Genomic DNA, 16893 nt, shown 5'->3' on the forward strand with positions numbered 1-16893 from the left:
GGACAGGTGGGCCCAGGGCCGTGGCCTGGAACTCACGCACACCTGGCCCCAGTCCTTCTGGCTGGTCAGAGGAAATGCAGGGTCTTGCTCCACACCCCACTCCCCTGCCTTCCTGGCTGAGGAAAGGCATGTGACAGAGACCATCCGACTTGACTGAAGTGGCCCAGAGGCAAGAGGACCCAAGGACTGAGGATGCCGAGCGCTCACAACAGCCCAGGAGCACCTGGACCCAGCCATACCTGATGCTCCCTCGTGTGACACAGAAGGGTCCTTTGTGAAGCTGCGATGCGGTGTCCCAAGTAATCCCACAGGAGACTGAGTCTCCCCCACGCCCCTCATCCTGCCGTGCTCCCCATCAAGGCCGGCATCTGCCTCTGTCTTCGCAGAACCGCTGGCCTTTCTCCCACCTCACCCTGTGGGGTCCTAGGGAAGGGGCACTGAGGGAGGGCGGGAACAGACATGCTGTGTGAGGCTGCAAGAAAGCTGACCATCTATGGCGGGTTAGGCTGGGGAGGGGCTCAGGCTAGAGGCAGAGTCTTGAACTTGGGCCAAAGAATCCAGACTTTCCTTGGAAGCCGTGAGCCTGGCTGCCGTGTGGAGGAGGGTGGGAGGGGGCGGCAGGCCGGGAGGGCGTTGAGGAGGGGTGGGCGCAGCCAGCAGGGGCACCCACAGAGGGAGTGGCCGGGGGGGAGGACCTGAGAGACATCCCTGAAGCCAATAGCCCTGGTCGTTTTGGGGGGGGGGCAGGACGGGGCGGGGGAGGGGGGGGACTCGGTGGGGCTGGAGGGCCCAAGGGTGCCCCAGAGGGGGTCCTGGGGGCTCTGCACAGATGTTTAATGCCTTCAAAAAATCTTTCCAGGGAACTCTTGGAGCAGAACTTGCTGCCCCTGCTTCCTACAGGTGTGACCTCTGTATCCGGCCAGCTGAGCAGGGAAAGGAGACCTTGTGTCCTGCAGGGAGAGGAAGCATTGTGGGGTGAGGGCACACACTGGGGGCCACCTTGGGGGTCACGTGCCCTGGACCCCTGGGTGGGTCTGGGAGTGGCGGCCTACCTGGGGACAGGGGGAGCCGATTCTGTGACGGCCACAGCTCAGCCTCCAGCGGCGGGGCCCAGGGCCCTGCTCGGGCAGTGACCTCAACTGTCACAGAGCCCTCGGAGAAGGAGAAGTCAAGCTTGCTCCCCTGGTAGGAGATGCCAGAGACGCACACTCCGGAGATCCCCGCTGGACACATGGGGTCGAAGGTCAAACCGGCCTCAGTGATCCTGCGGCGAGGGGAAGGTCTGTGAGGAGGGGGGTGGCGGCAGGTGGTTGCCCTCTGCCTGCCACTGCACTCACCTGAATCCCGTGACCCCAAAGAGCACCGCCTGCAGGAAGCCCCCCATGCCTGTCAGGAAGTTCACGGCACCCGACCTGTCTGCATTCTCCGTCCACACCTGCAGGGGGCAAAGCAGTCAGTGCAGGAGGTGGGCGTGGTCGGCGTGTAGGTCGAGGCTCTGGCCAGGCTGACCTTGAAGGGCTCCGTGACGTTGGCGAAGCTCCTCTGCAGGAGGTCCCACGCCCGCCCGGGGTCCTTCAGCTCCATCCAGCCCACTGCAAACATGCTCTGGGGGCAGAAATAAGAAGAGGTCACGCTGGGGTGAGGCCCACTGCGGGGGGAAGGAAGACTGAGGCCAGTGGGGCAGGGCCAGGGCTGCCCTGGGGACCACCACCTCACACCCTGCAGTTTCCTTACCCAGGTCATGGCAGGGCCCTGGGGGGACGTCACAGCCTCATACATCTCCAGGTTTTGCCTGCGAACCTGAGGACTCAGGGGGAAGGGGACGGGGTACCCCAGGAGCACAACATCTGCCTGCTTCACCTCCTCTCCTGGGGGGGAGGGGGGAGATGCTGCTGATGGGGTGAGGTGGGGAGGGCGGGGGCTGTTCTGTTGGAAAGGGGGCATCCAGGGCGGACACTAGGTCCTGTGGGAGGGGAGAAGGGTCCTGTGGGAGGGGAGAAGGGCCCTGAAGGAGCTCCAAGTCCACTCACCAGGCTGGTACCCATCAAACTCAGGGTGGAAGTTCAGTTTCGGGTCAAAGGGCACCTTGATCTTATCAGCCACCACCAGCCACTGGTTAGGGACGGGCTGACCCAGGTCCTGGGCCAGGGCAGCAGCAAAGCGCAGGCTAGGAGTAGAGATGGGGAGAGGTGGGCTGCAGCCCTGCACTCCTGGTTGGCCCCCTGCATGGTGGAGGTGGGGCGGGTTCTTGGGTCTGACCTGTTCTGGACCAGAACGTTGGTGTACACGGAGTTGTCGACCCCTGAATGGTATTCGTCAGGGGGCATGACTCCTGGGCACATAAGTACAAGGTGGTATTCAGTGCAGGGTCTTAGGGACCTGCCCCCGATGCCAGTCGCCAGTGTGGGCCTGTCCGCATCAGGTGCTGGTGACCACGTGCTGAACCGAGAAGCACCCACCTGCTCCCCCACTGTGACCATCCACTCCCCCTGCCCCTGCCCCGTCATCCACACGCCTCCCACCATGGCCACGCTCTCACCCTTCAGGTGGAACTTCTCCTCCCCGGGGCTCCACTCTACGCGGCTGCACCAAAACTCAGCCACAGCACTGACCACATCCCAGCCCCCAGCCTCTCGGAACAGCTGCAGGTCCTGGAGAGCAGGAGGTGGTGCATCAGAGGCCGTGGCACCTGCGATTCTAGTTCCCACTGGTCACTGCATTTCTTGTCAACGCCTACCCTTCTGAGTGCCCAGAAGTGAAGGCCTGGCTCTGAGATGCTCCGCCGGCCCGGCCCGGACAGGAAGTCATGGCAGCGTGGAGGGCGTGGCCTCGCTAGGTAGGGGGTCACACGTGGTGGCACAGTGACACCTCACCTGGGTGGTGTGGTAGTACAGCCGGAAGGCCAGCACCACGGCCCCGTTGATGTGGATCTCCTGGGTCCCATAAATGGCCTCAGGGCAGACCTCCAGGCCGGAGCCCGCGCTCTCCCAGGCAAACTTGGCTCCCTGCGGGGTTGGAGTAGACTTGACTCCACTCTCGGGGGGCCGGGGGTAGCCCACCCCGGTTCTCGACGCTCTCAGCCTTCAGCCATGGAGGGCAGACAGAGGCGGGGGCACCAGTTGTCCCGCGTGACCTCGTGGGGGCCTGTGGGTTCTGAGTGCCCTCTGTGTGGCCCCATCGTGGGCCAGGTGGCTTCTGCCCCGTTTCCACTGTGTACTTGCCCTGGGGCAGGGCAGTGAAGGGACGTCCTGTGGGGTCCCGGTCAGGCTGTTGTTCCCACACGTACAGTACAGGCTGGGGGATGCCACAGAGCCTCTATAAGAATCCAGGACATTCCAGCCACACCCACAGAGGGAGATGGGGTGAGGGATGAAGCCCTGGGGGGTGGTATGGGACGTCAGCCCTTTGGGGGGCCCCGTAGGGTACGTGCTCAGTCCCCCTCACCTGGTAGCCTAGGTTCTGGGCGTTGTACAGGGCCCCACCGAGCGTCCGGATGCGGTACTGCAGGAGAGCCCTGGCGGCCTCCGGGTGGAACATCAGGATACTGGGGAACATCCAGAGGTCCTGCGAGCACAGCCGAGGGGCCCCCTCGTCCTGGCGCTACAGCCGAGGGGCCCCCTCGTCCTGGCGCTCTCAATCCTCTCTCCCCATGGGCCACATCCAGCTCCCTCCTCTCCTGCCCCATCTGGGTCTGTCCTGGGCCCTCTGCCTGCCAACCCCACAGTCCCATCCCCAGCCCAGACGCTCCTCAGGCCTGGTCCCCAGCGGGCATCTGCGTCTGCCCAGGGCTCAGGCCAGAGTCCGGGCGTGGGCAGCCTGGTGGGGGTGGGGGGGGGTGCCTGCTCTGTTGCTCACTAGCTGCCCGACCCAGAGTGAGCAGCTCAGCCTCTCTGAGCCTCACCTGTAAAGGGAGCACAGCAGCAGCTTCTCCGGCATCAGGAAATGTACAGCAGCATCCTGGACCCTCCCAAGCCCAGCCGTCAGCCGGTCCTGGCTGCCTCACCTTGCTCCACCCTCGCTCCACTCAACAGCCACAGGGGTCTTCCCAGAGCCCACGGCTGCCCATGTCCTTCCCCCGTTAAAGTCTCCACAGCCTCCTCAGCCCCCTCTACAACCGCTCTTCCTGCAGCGGTGAGGGCACCCTGCACAGATGCCCTGGACAGATGCCCTGCACCTGCTCAGTTCTGGGCCTCTGAACCTTCTGGTCCCCTTGCCTGAATCACATCACTCGTTTTCACCAAATGCCTACACAGCCTTCAGCCGAGACACTACTTCCTCCAGGAAGCCTTCCGTCTGCCACAGTCCCTGGGCCTCCCCAACCACAGCCCCATCCCATGCAGGATAGAGGCAGCAGCTCTGTGTACAGCCGGCTCTGCAGCAGGTGTGCGTTAAGGACGGATGGTGCGCACCTGGTCCCAGAAGACGTGGCCCCAGTAGCATTCCTCACGGCTCCCGTTGGAGAGGCCCCCTGGGCTGAGGCCGTGGCAGACGTATCCTGGGGCCCCGGGCTGGGGCAGGGCACTGAGCAGGTAGTAGAGAGCTCCACGCAGGGCCTGGCGCAGACGCAGGGGCCCCTCCACATCCAGGCCACAGCCTGCCCAGAGCTGGGCCCAGGCCTGTGCATGGGCCATGTAGAGAGTGCGCCTGGCCTGCAGCTGCAGGGCATCGGCGAGGCAGGCCTGGGCTTCGGCCTGGCTGCCACCCACCACCGTCAGGAACTCCCACGTCCCATCCTCCTCCCCTTCCCCAAGGGTCAAGGCTGGGGGCACCGGCGTCCACAGCATGTGCACCTCCTGCTGTGCCCCCCCAGGCTGCTCGGGGGTGAGTGTGTGGCCGTACAGGTACCTGCAACAGGATGGCTGTGTCTCAGGGACGGGCTGCCTCCTCGGGCTACCCAGCCGGCCCCCCGCCCCCTCCTCACCGGGCTCCCTGGAAGTCGGGACCCAGATGCAGGTCCAGGTCCGGGCTTTCTGGGGAGAAGGTTGACTGCAGCAGCACAGTGATGGGCCAGCTCCCTGTGGCCAAGCGGGTGATGGACACACTGAAGGCCAGGACGTGAGGCAGCGTGCGGTGGGCATAGATGCGCTGGGAGGCCCGGAAGCTGGGGCCCTCCAGGGTGTGCAGAAAGGAGCCTGGCAGGGCGGGGGTGGGGAGGGGAAGACAGGGCAACTTGCACACCCCACTCAGGGCCGCTGAGGACAGTTCCAAAGCTGCCGGCGGGGAGTGGAGTCACCTCCAAGCCCCAGGTGCCCTGTCTGGGAAGCGACAGCTGCACAGGCGCCGCCAGCTCCTGCCAGCCCAGGAGGCCCGTCCAGCTGAAGGCCTCACAAAGTGGCCTCTCAGGGCTTCCTTTTCCTTGGGAGTCGGCATCCTCTCGATGGGACCTCTGTCGGGTCTCCCACTCACTTGGAACAATGGCGGAGGAGAGGGGGAGGTCAGGCAGTGGCTACCTGTGTTAGTGTCCAGGACAAAGGTCTTGGTCAGCTGCTCTCCTGATCCTGCAGGGGCCTCCAGCTGGACATTGAGGGGACTGGGCAGAACGGCCCGGTGCGTATCCCCCCAAGCCCCATTGTACACTCCGCTCACATGCAGTGTCTCATGATACACGCGTGTGCCCAAGTAGGCATTGGTCACGGTGGCCAAGAGCCGGGGGTCACTGGGCAGAGAATGGGCAGTGAATCTGGTGGCGTCCTTGCCAGCATCCTCCATGGAAAGGTTGGCTCAGCGGAGGGACCTGCAAAAGGGGGAGTCAGAGACCCCACCACTGGTTGGGCCTCCCTTTTCTGTAAACCCCGAAGCTTGCCTTGGAACCTGGTTAATGCCCCCACGGGTGGAGGGACGTGTGTGACCCACCTGGGCAGCCCCGACTGTCCAGAACCCCACTCTCAAGCCACCCCAGGAAACACCCTCAACCCTCAGAGACCCTCGCCCCCAATACTGATCTCCAGGGACACAGCAGAGGCCCCGGACTCCCACCTTAGGGCCTCAGTCCCTTCCAGCTCTCTCCGGGCGCACCGCCTCGAAGCCGTCCGGCTGGCGGGAAGGGAGGAGGCCTCAGCCGGCGGGCCTCACCCTCCAGGAGGCCGGCTGGGTACGGGGTGGGGTGCCGGCAGTAGCTGGGCGTTGGGGGGCAGGCGGGCCGTCGGCCGCGTCCCTGGGGCTCGCCGCAGCCCAGAAGCGTCCCTCGGCTCCAGCGGGTGGGTGCCGGCCCGGAGGGAGAAGTAGCCAGGGGCGGCCTTGTCACCGGAAGGCCCCGCGGTCCCCGCCCCAGGGCGCGCAGCGCGGGCCGGATGGAACGTCCCCACCCCCGGGGCGGGCGGGGCGCGCCGCCTCGACCAGTCGTGCGTGCGAGGCCGCGAGGAGGCCAGCTCCAACTCTGCCTTGAGTGTTCTCCAAGGGTGGAACTGAGAGGGACGGGGTTTCGGCTTAGGTGTCCCTTCTCTTGCCGCCGGGTCCTGCCTCTCTCCCTGAACCCCCGTCCGCCCCGGAGAGGTGAGGCAGGTCCCCCTCCTGGAGCCCCGCCTTCCTTTGTCCCCGCCCCACTTTCTGGCTCTCCCCAGCCTCCTCTGTCAGCCTGTCTACCCACTTGCCCCCTGCCCCGCTGGAGGCTCCAGGCCCTGGGGCTGTCTGGACCTCGTCTCTCTGGCCCTGGTCTGACCCGAATGACTGTGCTCTGACCACTCGCCCAGCCAGAGACACTCGGATTCAACGTGTCCCTGAAACCTGCCCTTGCCGTGGCCTGCCCAGCACAGGCCATGGTGACTTCACCCATCCCGCTGCTCAGGCCCGCTGTCCCCACACCTACATCCACCGGCGCGTCCCCCTTCTAGGGCGTGCCCGCTCTCACCGTCCACCCTCAGTCCAGGCCGTGCTCCTGGGTTAGGGCAGTCCTTGCTCTGGCCCCACAGCCCTTGTCAGCAGACCCAGAGCCACATCTACCCCAGGAGTGGTCAAGTTCTCACAGCCTGCAGTGGTGCCCACCTCACTGTCAGGACAAGCCACCCAGGGCCCCCTCCCCACCCTCAGCCCCTCCCCCATCCCGCTGCTGCCACCCTGGCTTCCTTGCTGCTTCTGCACCATTCCAAGCACGCTCCCTGTTATGGATTGAATGTGATCCCCCCCAAACCCATCCGTTGAATTCTAATCCCCAGTGTGATGGTATTTGGAGGTGGGGCCTTTGGGACGTAATTAGGTCACGAGCTGTCAAGAACGGGATTTATGCCCTTATAAGAGGCCCGAGAGCTCGCCCTCTCTCTACCCTGTGAGAACACAGCCAGAAGACAGCCATCTGCAGGGAGAGGCTCCTCACCAGACACCAAGTTGACTGGCATCTTAACCTTGGACATCCCAGCCTCCAGAACTACGAGAAATAAACTTATCTTGTTGACAAGCCACCCGGTGTATGGTATTTTGTTATAGCAGCAGCCAACCAAGACAGGCCCCTTTGCGGCCTTTACACTTGCCATCCCACTGCCTTTTCTTCAGGACATCCTTAGGGTTGGTCCCTCCCTCCCTTCCTTCCGTTTTCAAATGCCTCGTCCACAACCAGATGTTCCCAGACTACTCACATGTAAGAGGAAACCACTGGCTCCGTCCCCCCAGCCCCCTGCTTTCCCTTCCTCCTCGAATGCCAGCTCCAGGAGGGCAGGGAGTTTTGGTCTGTTCTGTGGAATGAATAACTGGATTATGGAAGGGAATTTGGGGAAGTGGAGGGGCTGACTGGGGTCCCAGAAGCTGGCCAAGTCCAGCGGGGTTGAGCAGAGAAGACTTCAGGATTCGGGGGCTGTCAGTCGCTGGCCCTGCCCATGGAGGCCAAGCCTCACGTCAGAGCTTCCTGCATCAGGGTGTTCCCCTGAGCTCACCCAGGAAACGGGGGCTACAACCCTGTCCCACTGAGATGGGCTGGGGACCAAAGGAAAGAGTATGAACGCCCGTTAGGATGCCTGGATAAGTGCAACAGAAACCGACAAAAACAAATCCCAAGGAGAATTTATCATCAGTGCACGGGGGCGCTGCCCACCACATGCGCCATCACAGCTCCCATCCGGAGCAGGGGCTACTGCTCCTGTCCACTCTCCTCTGGCCTGTTCCTGAAGTCCTCAGACAGCGAGTGGACACCTCTGGGCTCAGACCACACAGCCTCAGGGATGGCTTCACTCCTAATGCTGAGACCCAAATTCCTGAGGAGGGACGGTGACCCACCTACCTTCAGCCAAGGGTCAGCCCCTGCTTGATGCCCTATGGCTGGAGCCGAGTAGCGGGCTCTGGGTGCCCATACTGTGCATGGGCACAGGATCAGCAAATGGGTCATCCTGCACCAGGTAAAGGCCAACACACTGTAGGTCCTCAATTCCCGGGGGCGCTCAGCATCACCCTTGTTGCTGAGGGGCGCCTGCAGTGGGAGGGCTGGAGGGTCCCAGGAGAGGAACGTGGGTGGGGCAGCAGTGGGGTTAGGGGAGGGGACCCCCTCCTCCTGGTGGGGAGGACAGAGACATACCTGTCCCCAGGGTGTGGGGAGGTCTCGGGGGCTGTCCAGGAGCAGGTAAGGGGCCGTGTCTGTCTGGGTCTCCCATCTGCCTGTCCAGGGCCCCTCAGGCTCAAAAGAGTTGCCCACAGCAGAGAGCACCAACCTCTCGCCCTTGGAGTGGGGAGGGCTACTCCGTAGGGCTGACTAGAGCCCTCCCCCAGGGCCTCAGGGGTCATTGCCAAGCCCTTTGTGAGGCTGGGGGTCGCTGTCCAACGCTGGGTGGGTGACGGCCAGTCCCACCTTTGCTGTCCCCACGGCCCGCAGCTCCTGCAGTGACCGCTCGCTCAGCTCCACGGAGGTTAGACTGTAGCCGTGTGCAGAGGACAGAAGTAGAGCTGGTGGGGGAAGGAGGCCAGGGCTCGGGGAGGGAGCAATGGGGAGCTGTTGACCTGGGTTATGCCAAAGGCACACAGGGACGGGAGGCGGCCACTAAGGGGGCTGTCAGAGGCTGGGGGAGCGGGTAGGGAGTAGGGGCCAGAGCCTTCAGGGGAGTAAAAGCGTGCCGGTCCAGACTGTGGCCATGTGCACCAGACACTAGATGGACATTTGGTCTGGCGGAGTGGTTGAAGCCCAGGGCTGGGGCCAGGGATTTAGGGGGTGGGTCTCCAGGGGCTGAGTTTCAGCAGGGTCCCTCGGGAGGGCCCTGGGCGGGACTCCTCTGTGAGGACTGGGGGAAGCCCCTGGCGCCCACCCCAAGCCAGGGTGGAGAGGCTGTGTTCCCACACCCTTCCCGGCGCTGCCCCCACCTGAGGCTTTGCAGGCGGCACCCTGGGAGCTGCAGGACGGCACACAAGTAGGTCGCCATAGTCCCCGACAGCTGGCAGCCACTGAGGTCCAGGGTAGTCAGCGCTGGGCTCTGCTGGAGCAGGCCAAACACGTACTGGGAGCCTCCTGGAGGCCCAACTGCTGCACCCTAGCGGGCAGTGCTGACCGCAGGAGCTGCTATGGGAGCCCCCGTCTCCCCCTTGGTCCCTTCCAGGCCGGCCCTCACCTGAGTGTCTGCAGCCGGCACTGGGGTCAGGCCAGGCCCTCACTCAGCGCATGCAGGCCGGCCTCGCTGAGCCAGCTGTGGAAGAGGCCCAGCTCCGTCAGGGCCTCAGAGAGGTCTCTGCAGACCAAGTCGGGCAGTTTGCAGCGGGACAGCCTATGGTCAGGAGGTACATGGGTCCCCAGCTGTGCAAGCTGCCCACTCCCTGGGGGCTGAGGTTCAGTCTGCAGACGTGCTGGCTGCACACCTGCCTCCCTGGGCCCCACAGAGCTTCTCCTGCCCTTTGTCACCATGTGTGTCCCCGCTGGACTGCACTCCCCTCTTCCCTCAGGGCATTTTCCACCAGCTTCTGGATGAGCCAATAAGAGACCTTGTTCTTAATACGTCTAACTCCATATAATCACCCACCAAGTGCAGGTGGGCTGAGCTTATTTAGTTAGCTGGGCATTATAAACAATGCTGCGAGGAACATCTTCATGCACTTAGCCGGGCAGCAGAACTAATGGGCCAAGTGAGCTGATCACTGTTTCGGCTCCTGATGTTTATGCCAAGTTAAGTTACCCTCTGTCACCATTGACACAGGACTGTGCCTGTTTCACCACATGCCCCTTCGGTACTAGTTCCTACAGCCTTTCTTACTTTCTGCTTACTTGGTGGTGGTGAACAGTCATTGGAAAGATTATGTACTAAGTACTGCCTCGTTAATTCTCACATCAACCTTCTGAGGTGGAAGCTACTGGCTCCATTTCCCAGGGGAGGAAACTGAAGCTCAGACGGCGGACTGGCCTCAGAGCTCGCGCCCTGAACGCCTTCCATATCTGCTTGTAAGAATCCAGAGGGACCGCCCAGCAGTTCACAATAGCACTGAGCAGCCTTCCTTGGGGAGAAAAATACAGTCTGGCCTTCTTTGTCCCTCCCCCAGGATGCTCAGCTGTACTTTGCTTCCCACTCAGGCTGGGGCCAAGCCCACTGCGCTAACCAGCACCTAAGCTGGTGCTGGAGCCCTGCCCCCATCCCCTCTTCCCTCCTCGTCGACCCCAGCAAGGGACACCAGAGGCCACAGGTTCTCAGCCTGTCCTCTCAGCCGTCCCCAGACGGGGCCACACCTCTGTCCCTGCCCAGGGTGTCCTGCCCTGCATCCCTTCCAGGGGAAGGGCTGGGGGCATGTTCACTCACATCAGGGTGTTCAGACCATACGGTCGGTCGGTCCACTCACAGAGTGGATGCAGTGGGGAGCCCGGGGGTTTTCTCATGGTGGTTCGAGAGCTACTAAGAGAGAAAGGAAGGTGAAGGCCCCAGCCCCTTCCAATTCCTCACTCCCGCAAAGGACTCCTTCCTACGTCCTGAGGTATCGGAGCTGCTTCTGCCCTCACCCCAAGCTGGGCCAGGACCCTCCTCCCTCTTCACCCCAAGCCCAGAGCGAAACCACTCAGCTGTGACCACAAGCGCCTCCCCACGGAAGCTGTCTATGTGAGTCCCATGGAGGCATGTCACCTGCACACACCAGGTGGGCCTGTCCTTGCACCTGCAGTGGGCATCCCCAGCCCCAGCCCCAGCCCCTGTCAACGTCCTGACATTCATTCTCCCAACAGATGCTGAGCACCTGAGTCAGGTGCTGGGTTGGAATTAACTGCACAGAAACAACGGCACGAGCTTTGCCCCTGGAGGAGCAGAGGGTCTGGTGGAGGAGATGGGTATGGGCAGATGTCATGGCATACGGTGGTCAGTGGGGCATTTCTGAGGCCAAAATGGTCTCAGGCCAGCTGGGATGGTTTGGAGAGGCTTTGAGGATAGGCAGTGAACAGTATTCTGGGTGGAGGGAACACTAGAAGCAAAGGCTCAGGGCACAGAGGGCGTGGTATACGCCAGGACTTATGAGAAGGCACCGTGGTGGGTGGGGGGAGTGCTGGGAGGGTTGCCTCGGATGTGGGTGCTGAGGTGCGGGGCATGGTGAGGACACCCTGGGAGCTGCCTTGCAAGGAGGTGGGAAAACCAGCCTGAAGTCGTGCCTCTCCTCTGGGGAGCAGGGGTCAGGTCCGGACACACTCCCCAGGCCCAAATGGACACTTCAGTGCATAAGATGCACACACGCCGCACACAGAGGGCCTGCAGAAGAGGGCCGTCCTGCTCTGGGGACTCACGAGCTGCCTCCCAGGCTGCCCTGTAGCCGCTTCATCAGGCTCTTCTTTTTCTTCTCCTGGGCAGTGGCCAGTCTGCAGCTAACCAGCTGCAGGGCCTGCCCCGCCGGGCAGCACGGCACGCAGTAGCTCAGGACGGCCAGGTCCATTCTGCTGAAGCGCACTCACTCCAGTGCCAGCTCACGGAGGCCGCGCAGGGCCTGGTGCACAAAGGCGCCCTCCTGCGTCTCGTACCGGCAGTACAGCAGCTCCAGCAGGTCGCTGAGCTCTTCGCCCTCCTCCTCCTCTGACTCCTCAGCGCCCCGGAGCGCTTGGGTCCCCTCGGTCCCCTCTGGCGCCGCCCTAGGGCAGCCCTGGCCCTGATCCTGCACCCACCTCAGGACTTCCTGCTTCCCGCGCTCTGAAACCGCGCAGCCGAAGTGGTGCTCGATGTCGCGCATCCTCTCTGTGTTCAGTAGCCCGAAAAGGAAGCGCGTAGTGAGCGCGAGGTGGCCACGCAGCTCCGGGTGCCCCCGCAGAAGTGCTCCTACGCCGCCAGCAGGTGTCTGGGGAGCCCTTCGTCCTCCAGCAGGTAGGACAGCACGGCTAAGAATTCCTGGAAGGTCTGGTCGATGAACCGGTAGGTGACCTCGGTTTCCAGCACGCCTGTCACATCTTCTTGCTGAGAAACTGCGCCTGGACTTTGGAGCCGCAAAGCTCCAGTCGTTCCAGGTCCTTCTCAGAGACCTGCGCCCTGCCCCCGAGGACGCCTTCGCAGGCCAGGCGGCACAGCTTGTGCAGCTCTTCCTGCAGGCGGGGTCGGTCGGCCGCGGGCGCCGAGCTCAGGACGCTGCCGATGAAAAGCAGGTACACGGACGTGGTGGTCTTGGAGGTGCGCGACAGGTCAGGACCTGGAGCAGCGGGCGCAGAACGGGGCACACGGTCCAGCACACGGCGAAGCACAGCGAGAACAGCGTCTCATTCTCCTTCGCGCAGCGGCGGGCACGCTCCGCCCTCCACTCGTCCTGGAAGAACCTGTAGAAGTACTTCTTCTTGTCCTTGTCGGAGGGGCCGCGCACCTCGGCGCGCTGCGGGGAGCACAGGCGGCTCTGCAGCCTCCCGGGGGCGGCGGCGCGCGCGGTCACCAGCACGCGGGCCGTGGGCAGCAGCGCCTTGCTCGGCAGGCCGCCCAGCATCCGCGCGCCGCTCGCGGCCTCAAGGGGGTCTGTGCAGGGCGCGGCCTCGGCGGGCCCTGGCGCCGGCAATTCGTCCACGCCGTCCAGAATGGACAGCAGCCGCGTGGACTGCGCTAGCATCTGCCGCACCGGCGCGTTGCGATCGGGGTACTGGTCCGGGGTCAGGTCGGCCAGGCTGCACGTGCGCGGTCGCTCCAGCACCTCGCGGCAAGACACAAAGAAGGCGAAGTCCACCTGGCCGTGGTACAGCTTGCCCGCCGCCCAGTCGTACAGGATTTTCCTGGCCGCCATGGTCTTGCCGATGCCCGCCGGGCCCTGCAGCACCACGGTCGGCGGTCTCTGGCCCTCCCCGTCGCGGCCGAGCAGGCGGTTGAAGGTGTGGGTGTCGGATCGTCGAGCGCGCTCCGGCTCCGGCCCTTCCGCGGGCCCCAGAGCCTCGTGCTCCAGGGCAGCGCTATCGGGCGCGATGAGCAGTTTGGTGAAGCGCTCGCTCATCTTCACGGAGCGAGAGTCCCTCTCCTTCACCTTGGCGTGCTGCCGCAGCACGTGCTCTCGGTATTTCTTCTTGTACTCTTGGGGGCAGGGAAGGGCCGGACAGAGGAGAGGGGAACAGGGGGTCGAGGAGGAGGCGGGCTGTGTCAGCCGACTCTCAGGGGCCTGTTGCCCTCCCCGCCGGGCTCAGACCTCAGTTTCCCCTGTTGCACCACAGTCCCCCTCCCATCCGCGCTCCTCCCTGGGACCAGCTGTCAAGGAACCTCCGGGTGACTTCGAGGACACTCGTACTCCAAACCCAGGGCTCAAGGCCCGGACAGGGGCCTGCGCCTCCCGCCGAGAGAGACCTACCGGACACGGAGAGCAGCGCCTAGGAGCTGAGGCCGAGCCCTGGAAGGGAGGACTGCGGTGAGGCCCCGCCGACTGTGCGGTGCGGGGAGGGGCGCAATCAGGGGTCGGGGCCACCTGCAGGATCGGAGCCCTGGGGCCCGCGAATTTGTGGACGAAGCGCGCCCAGGCCGGAAGAGCTCCGGGGCTTTTCTGGGGAAGTTGAAGGATGGAGGCCTGTGGCCAGGACTCTGCCCAGGCGGGAGGGAACGGAGGGCGGGGACCCTGGCGAGCCCCACCCCACGCTCACTCCGCAGCCGCTGCTCCTTGAGCAGCGCCGCCACATCGGGCACGCCCGCCCTCTTCAGGGTCTTCCGCGCCGCGTCCAGCCTGCGCTCCGGCCCGTCGAAATGGATCAGGTGCTCCGCGAGGTCCACGGCGTCCGCGCCCTCCAGCCGCCCCCACGGTTTGCGGAGGCCGTGCAGCGGCGCGTCCCGCAGCTTGTGGCGGAAGCGCTTCAACAGCTCCTGGCTTAGGTCTTCGAGCGCAGCCAGGAGCACCTCCCGGGCGGCGGCAGCGCGGGCCTCCGTGCTGAGGGCGGGCGCACGGGGTTAGCACGCATGCCGTGCCCCGGTGACCCCGGCCCCTCCCCGCCGCTCCGGACCCCAGCCCCGGGCGCCCACGAGCGGCAGGGGCTTAGACGCGGCCCCCATCTATCCAGGTGGCTCCAGGCCAACGCTCGATAGCGCTCTACCGGAGGGTCGTCCTCTCCTCCCAGCACCCCTACCGAGGACTTCGCTCCAAGGCGTTCCAAAGCATTGGGCGGGCACTGGCCGCCGCTGACCCCAGAGTTAGGGGGTGCCTTCCTGCTCCGCACCTACCTTTCTGCTCATTCTTTTCCACGCATCCAGGTCAAACGTCCAAGATAAGATGTCTACCAGGGCCTGTGCTCTCCCCTTTCCTCCTTTTCCCTCCTTTCCCTCCGTTCTCTTCCCCAGGAGCCCGGAGCAGTTGGCCTCAGCAGGGAGCTGGACTCACCACCTGGTCCAGGCTGTGTTCCGGAATTGCCCAGGACATCCGTGCTCACTGGACCCTTTGGTGAGGCCCAGCCTGAGGGCCTTGCACCAGAGGCAGAGACTGAGCCCCCGGTGGGGGACAGACTCCACAGATGCCCTCTGGGGGGATGGAGTCCCTAGAATACTGAGGCTGGGGGACAGCGGGGGAAGGATGTGTGAAGGACATGGGGCGTGAAGCCCCAGGAAGGCAGCAGGGGGAGGTGGAGGACCCAGAGCGCTGAGGCCAGCCGCACTCACCCAGAGCAGGAGCCTCTGGCTGGTCTCCAGAGTCTGGCCCCGAGGTCTAGCACTCAGGGGCAGAGGTGGGGATCAGAGAGGCGACCCCTCCCTAGCCTGAGTGGAGCCATAGCCTGGGGGCATTGTCCGGCCCCATCCATGCCCCAGACCCAGGTGCTCTAGCTCGGCCAACACTGAGATGTCTGTCCAACAGTCACCAAGCTCCCAAACTCAGGCACTGTGGCACCTTCGCACGACCGGTGTTTAAGAGCTCTGCTCAGTGACCTTTGGTTTTCTACCGTTCCTTTATTCAGTTCACGTTCTCTAAGAACCCATGGGGTGTGGCAGCGAGGCATGGTTGTGAGAGGTAACTGCAGAGCAAGGTGGGCTGTATGGAGGAGGTGGCTGGCTCAGAACAAGACCTTAAACTTTAAGGCCTCAAGATTGGTTAAATTCTGAAGGCAGAGGTGAGCGAGGGCTTCCTAGGTAGAGGGGGCAAAGGAGGGACATGCACAGTGTCACTGGGGAAAGGAAGGCTGTCACCCGGGAGCCAGGAGAAAATGGGGCAGGGAAGTGCTCTGCGGCCTCCCAAACCTGGCTTAAGCAGGCTGATGGGAAGAGCTTTGGACATAAGGCATGTGTGTGACTGATGGGTGACCACGTGGGACCCCAGGAATGCGGGTTTCTACTGACAGTGTCTGCCTGTGTGTAATGTGGGTGTGTGTGTATGTCTGTGTCTGTTGGTGTGGCCACCTTAATACTGTGTTTGTGTAAATGTATCTATGGTAGGCTATATAATAGTCCCCAAAGATATCAGCTCCTAGTTCCTGGAACCTGTGAATGTTCCCTGAAATGTCAAAAGGGGCTTTGCAGGTGTGGTTAAATTCAGGATCTTGAGATGGGGAGATTATCCTGCATAGTTATTATTGAATGTCATCACAAGTGTCATAGGATGGAGACAGAGGGCGCTTTGGCACACAGGCAGGAGGCAGTGCGACACTGAGGCAAGAGGCCAGGCTGCTGGCTTTGAGGATAGAGGAAGGGGCCACGAGGCAAGGAGCACAAGGAACACAGCCCTAGAAGCTGGAGATTCAGCTGGAGAAGGAAGACATTCTCCCCTGGGGCCTCCAGAGGGAGAGCGGCTGAGCCATCACCTGGGCCTCAGCCCAGTGAAGCTGACTTTGGACTTCTGCCCTCCACGACTGTAAGAATATATGTATGTTGTTTTCAGCCGCCGAGTTTGTAGTAATGGCTAAGCAGCCACAGGAAACGAACACAGTATGTCTCTGAGTGTGCATTTCTGTGAGAGTGTGTCTGCAAGAACAGGGGCTGCGGCATCATCACTGCCTTTCAGGCTCCACAGGTCATCCCTGTGTTCAGTCCTGCTTCCTTCAGGAGCCTTGAGAGCTGCCCTTGGGGAGGGAACCCAGAGTCCCGGGAGCCTCTGTTCTGCTGCCCCTTCCCCAGGAGGAAAGGGTCCACAGAGGTTCCCATTCTACCTACGAGTTTTGTTTCTATTTAAGACAGACAGTCCCCACCTCTCCCCGAGGAAGGCGCAGGGAGAAGGGGAAGGCTCTGTTTATCCGCACTCACACCTCCTCCAGGGCGCCCTCCTCGCTCTTTCCTGCTCCTAAACTCCTGCTGCTGCCCTCCACATGGGCAGCCTCCCGGGCACAGAGCAGGATGGGTGACGGGAGAGCCTGGAGGACACACTGCCAGCACACTTCCTGGTGGGAGGGGCACTCTGTGCTTTTTAAAGAACGTGAACAAGTCTCTCTTGTTCCCACCGAGGCCTGAGAGGACGGAGCCGTGTGCCTGCCTGGTGTGTTGGAGCAGCCCCACCTGGGCCAGGCCCAGAGCAGGGACAAGACCCTCCCTCCAGACCACAGTGTGGGCAGCGCCCAGCAAAGCAGAGGAGGGGGCAGGGTCTCCGAAGAGTTAGGGTCCTGGAGAC

At 63.2% G+C, this 16893-nt stretch overlaps 2 protein-coding genes across 3 annotated transcripts; both read right to left on the minus strand.

Moving 5' to 3' along the window:
* Positions 1 to 734: 734 nt before the first annotated feature.
* Positions 735 to 6975, minus strand: PGGHG (protein-glucosylgalactosylhydroxylysine glucosidase). 2 transcript variants are annotated; one of them, XM_029207464.1, is made up of 14 exons: positions 5977 to 6975; positions 5451 to 5734; positions 4922 to 5132; positions 4410 to 4845; positions 3445 to 3564; positions 2874 to 3005; positions 2540 to 2651; positions 2260 to 2332; positions 2031 to 2167; positions 1735 to 1868; positions 1510 to 1605; positions 1338 to 1435; positions 1053 to 1264; positions 735 to 950 (listed from the first exon to the last, which is right to left on the minus strand). In XM_029207464.1, exons 2-14 carry the CDS (start codon positions 5707 to 5709, stop codon positions 895 to 897), a joined length of 2076 nt encoding a protein of 691 aa, XP_029063297.1. In that variant the 5' UTR covers positions 5710 to 5734; positions 5977 to 6975; the 3' UTR covers positions 735 to 894. The 2 variants fall into 2 exon arrangements, with proteins under 2 accessions (XP_029063297.1, XP_029063296.1); XM_029207463.1 differs by having other exon boundaries at positions 1053 to 1282.
* A 69-nt stretch (positions 6976 to 7044) lies between these two features.
* NLRP6 (NLR family pyrin domain containing 6) lies at positions 7045 to 14466 on the minus strand. Its single transcript, XM_029209439.1, is given in 12 exon segments — positions 7045 to 8831; positions 9274 to 9433; positions 9436 to 9440; positions 9519 to 9671; positions 10692 to 10784; positions 11657 to 12206; positions 12209 to 12307; positions 12310 to 12546; positions 12549 to 13400; positions 13672 to 13690; positions 13947 to 14238; positions 14435 to 14466. Coding segments are annotated over 12 exon segments (2631 nt in total). The 3' UTR covers positions 7045 to 8692.
* Positions 14467 to 16893: the final 2427 nt, after the last annotated feature.

The sequence above is a fragment of the Monodon monoceros genome, unplaced genomic scaffold (assembly GCF_005190385.1).
Source record: "Monodon monoceros isolate NGI ecotype Baffin Bay Population unplaced genomic scaffold, NGI_Narwhal_1 Super_Scaffold_7, whole genome shotgun sequence".
Lineage (NCBI taxonomy): Eukaryota > Metazoa > Chordata > Mammalia > Artiodactyla > Monodontidae > Monodon > Monodon monoceros.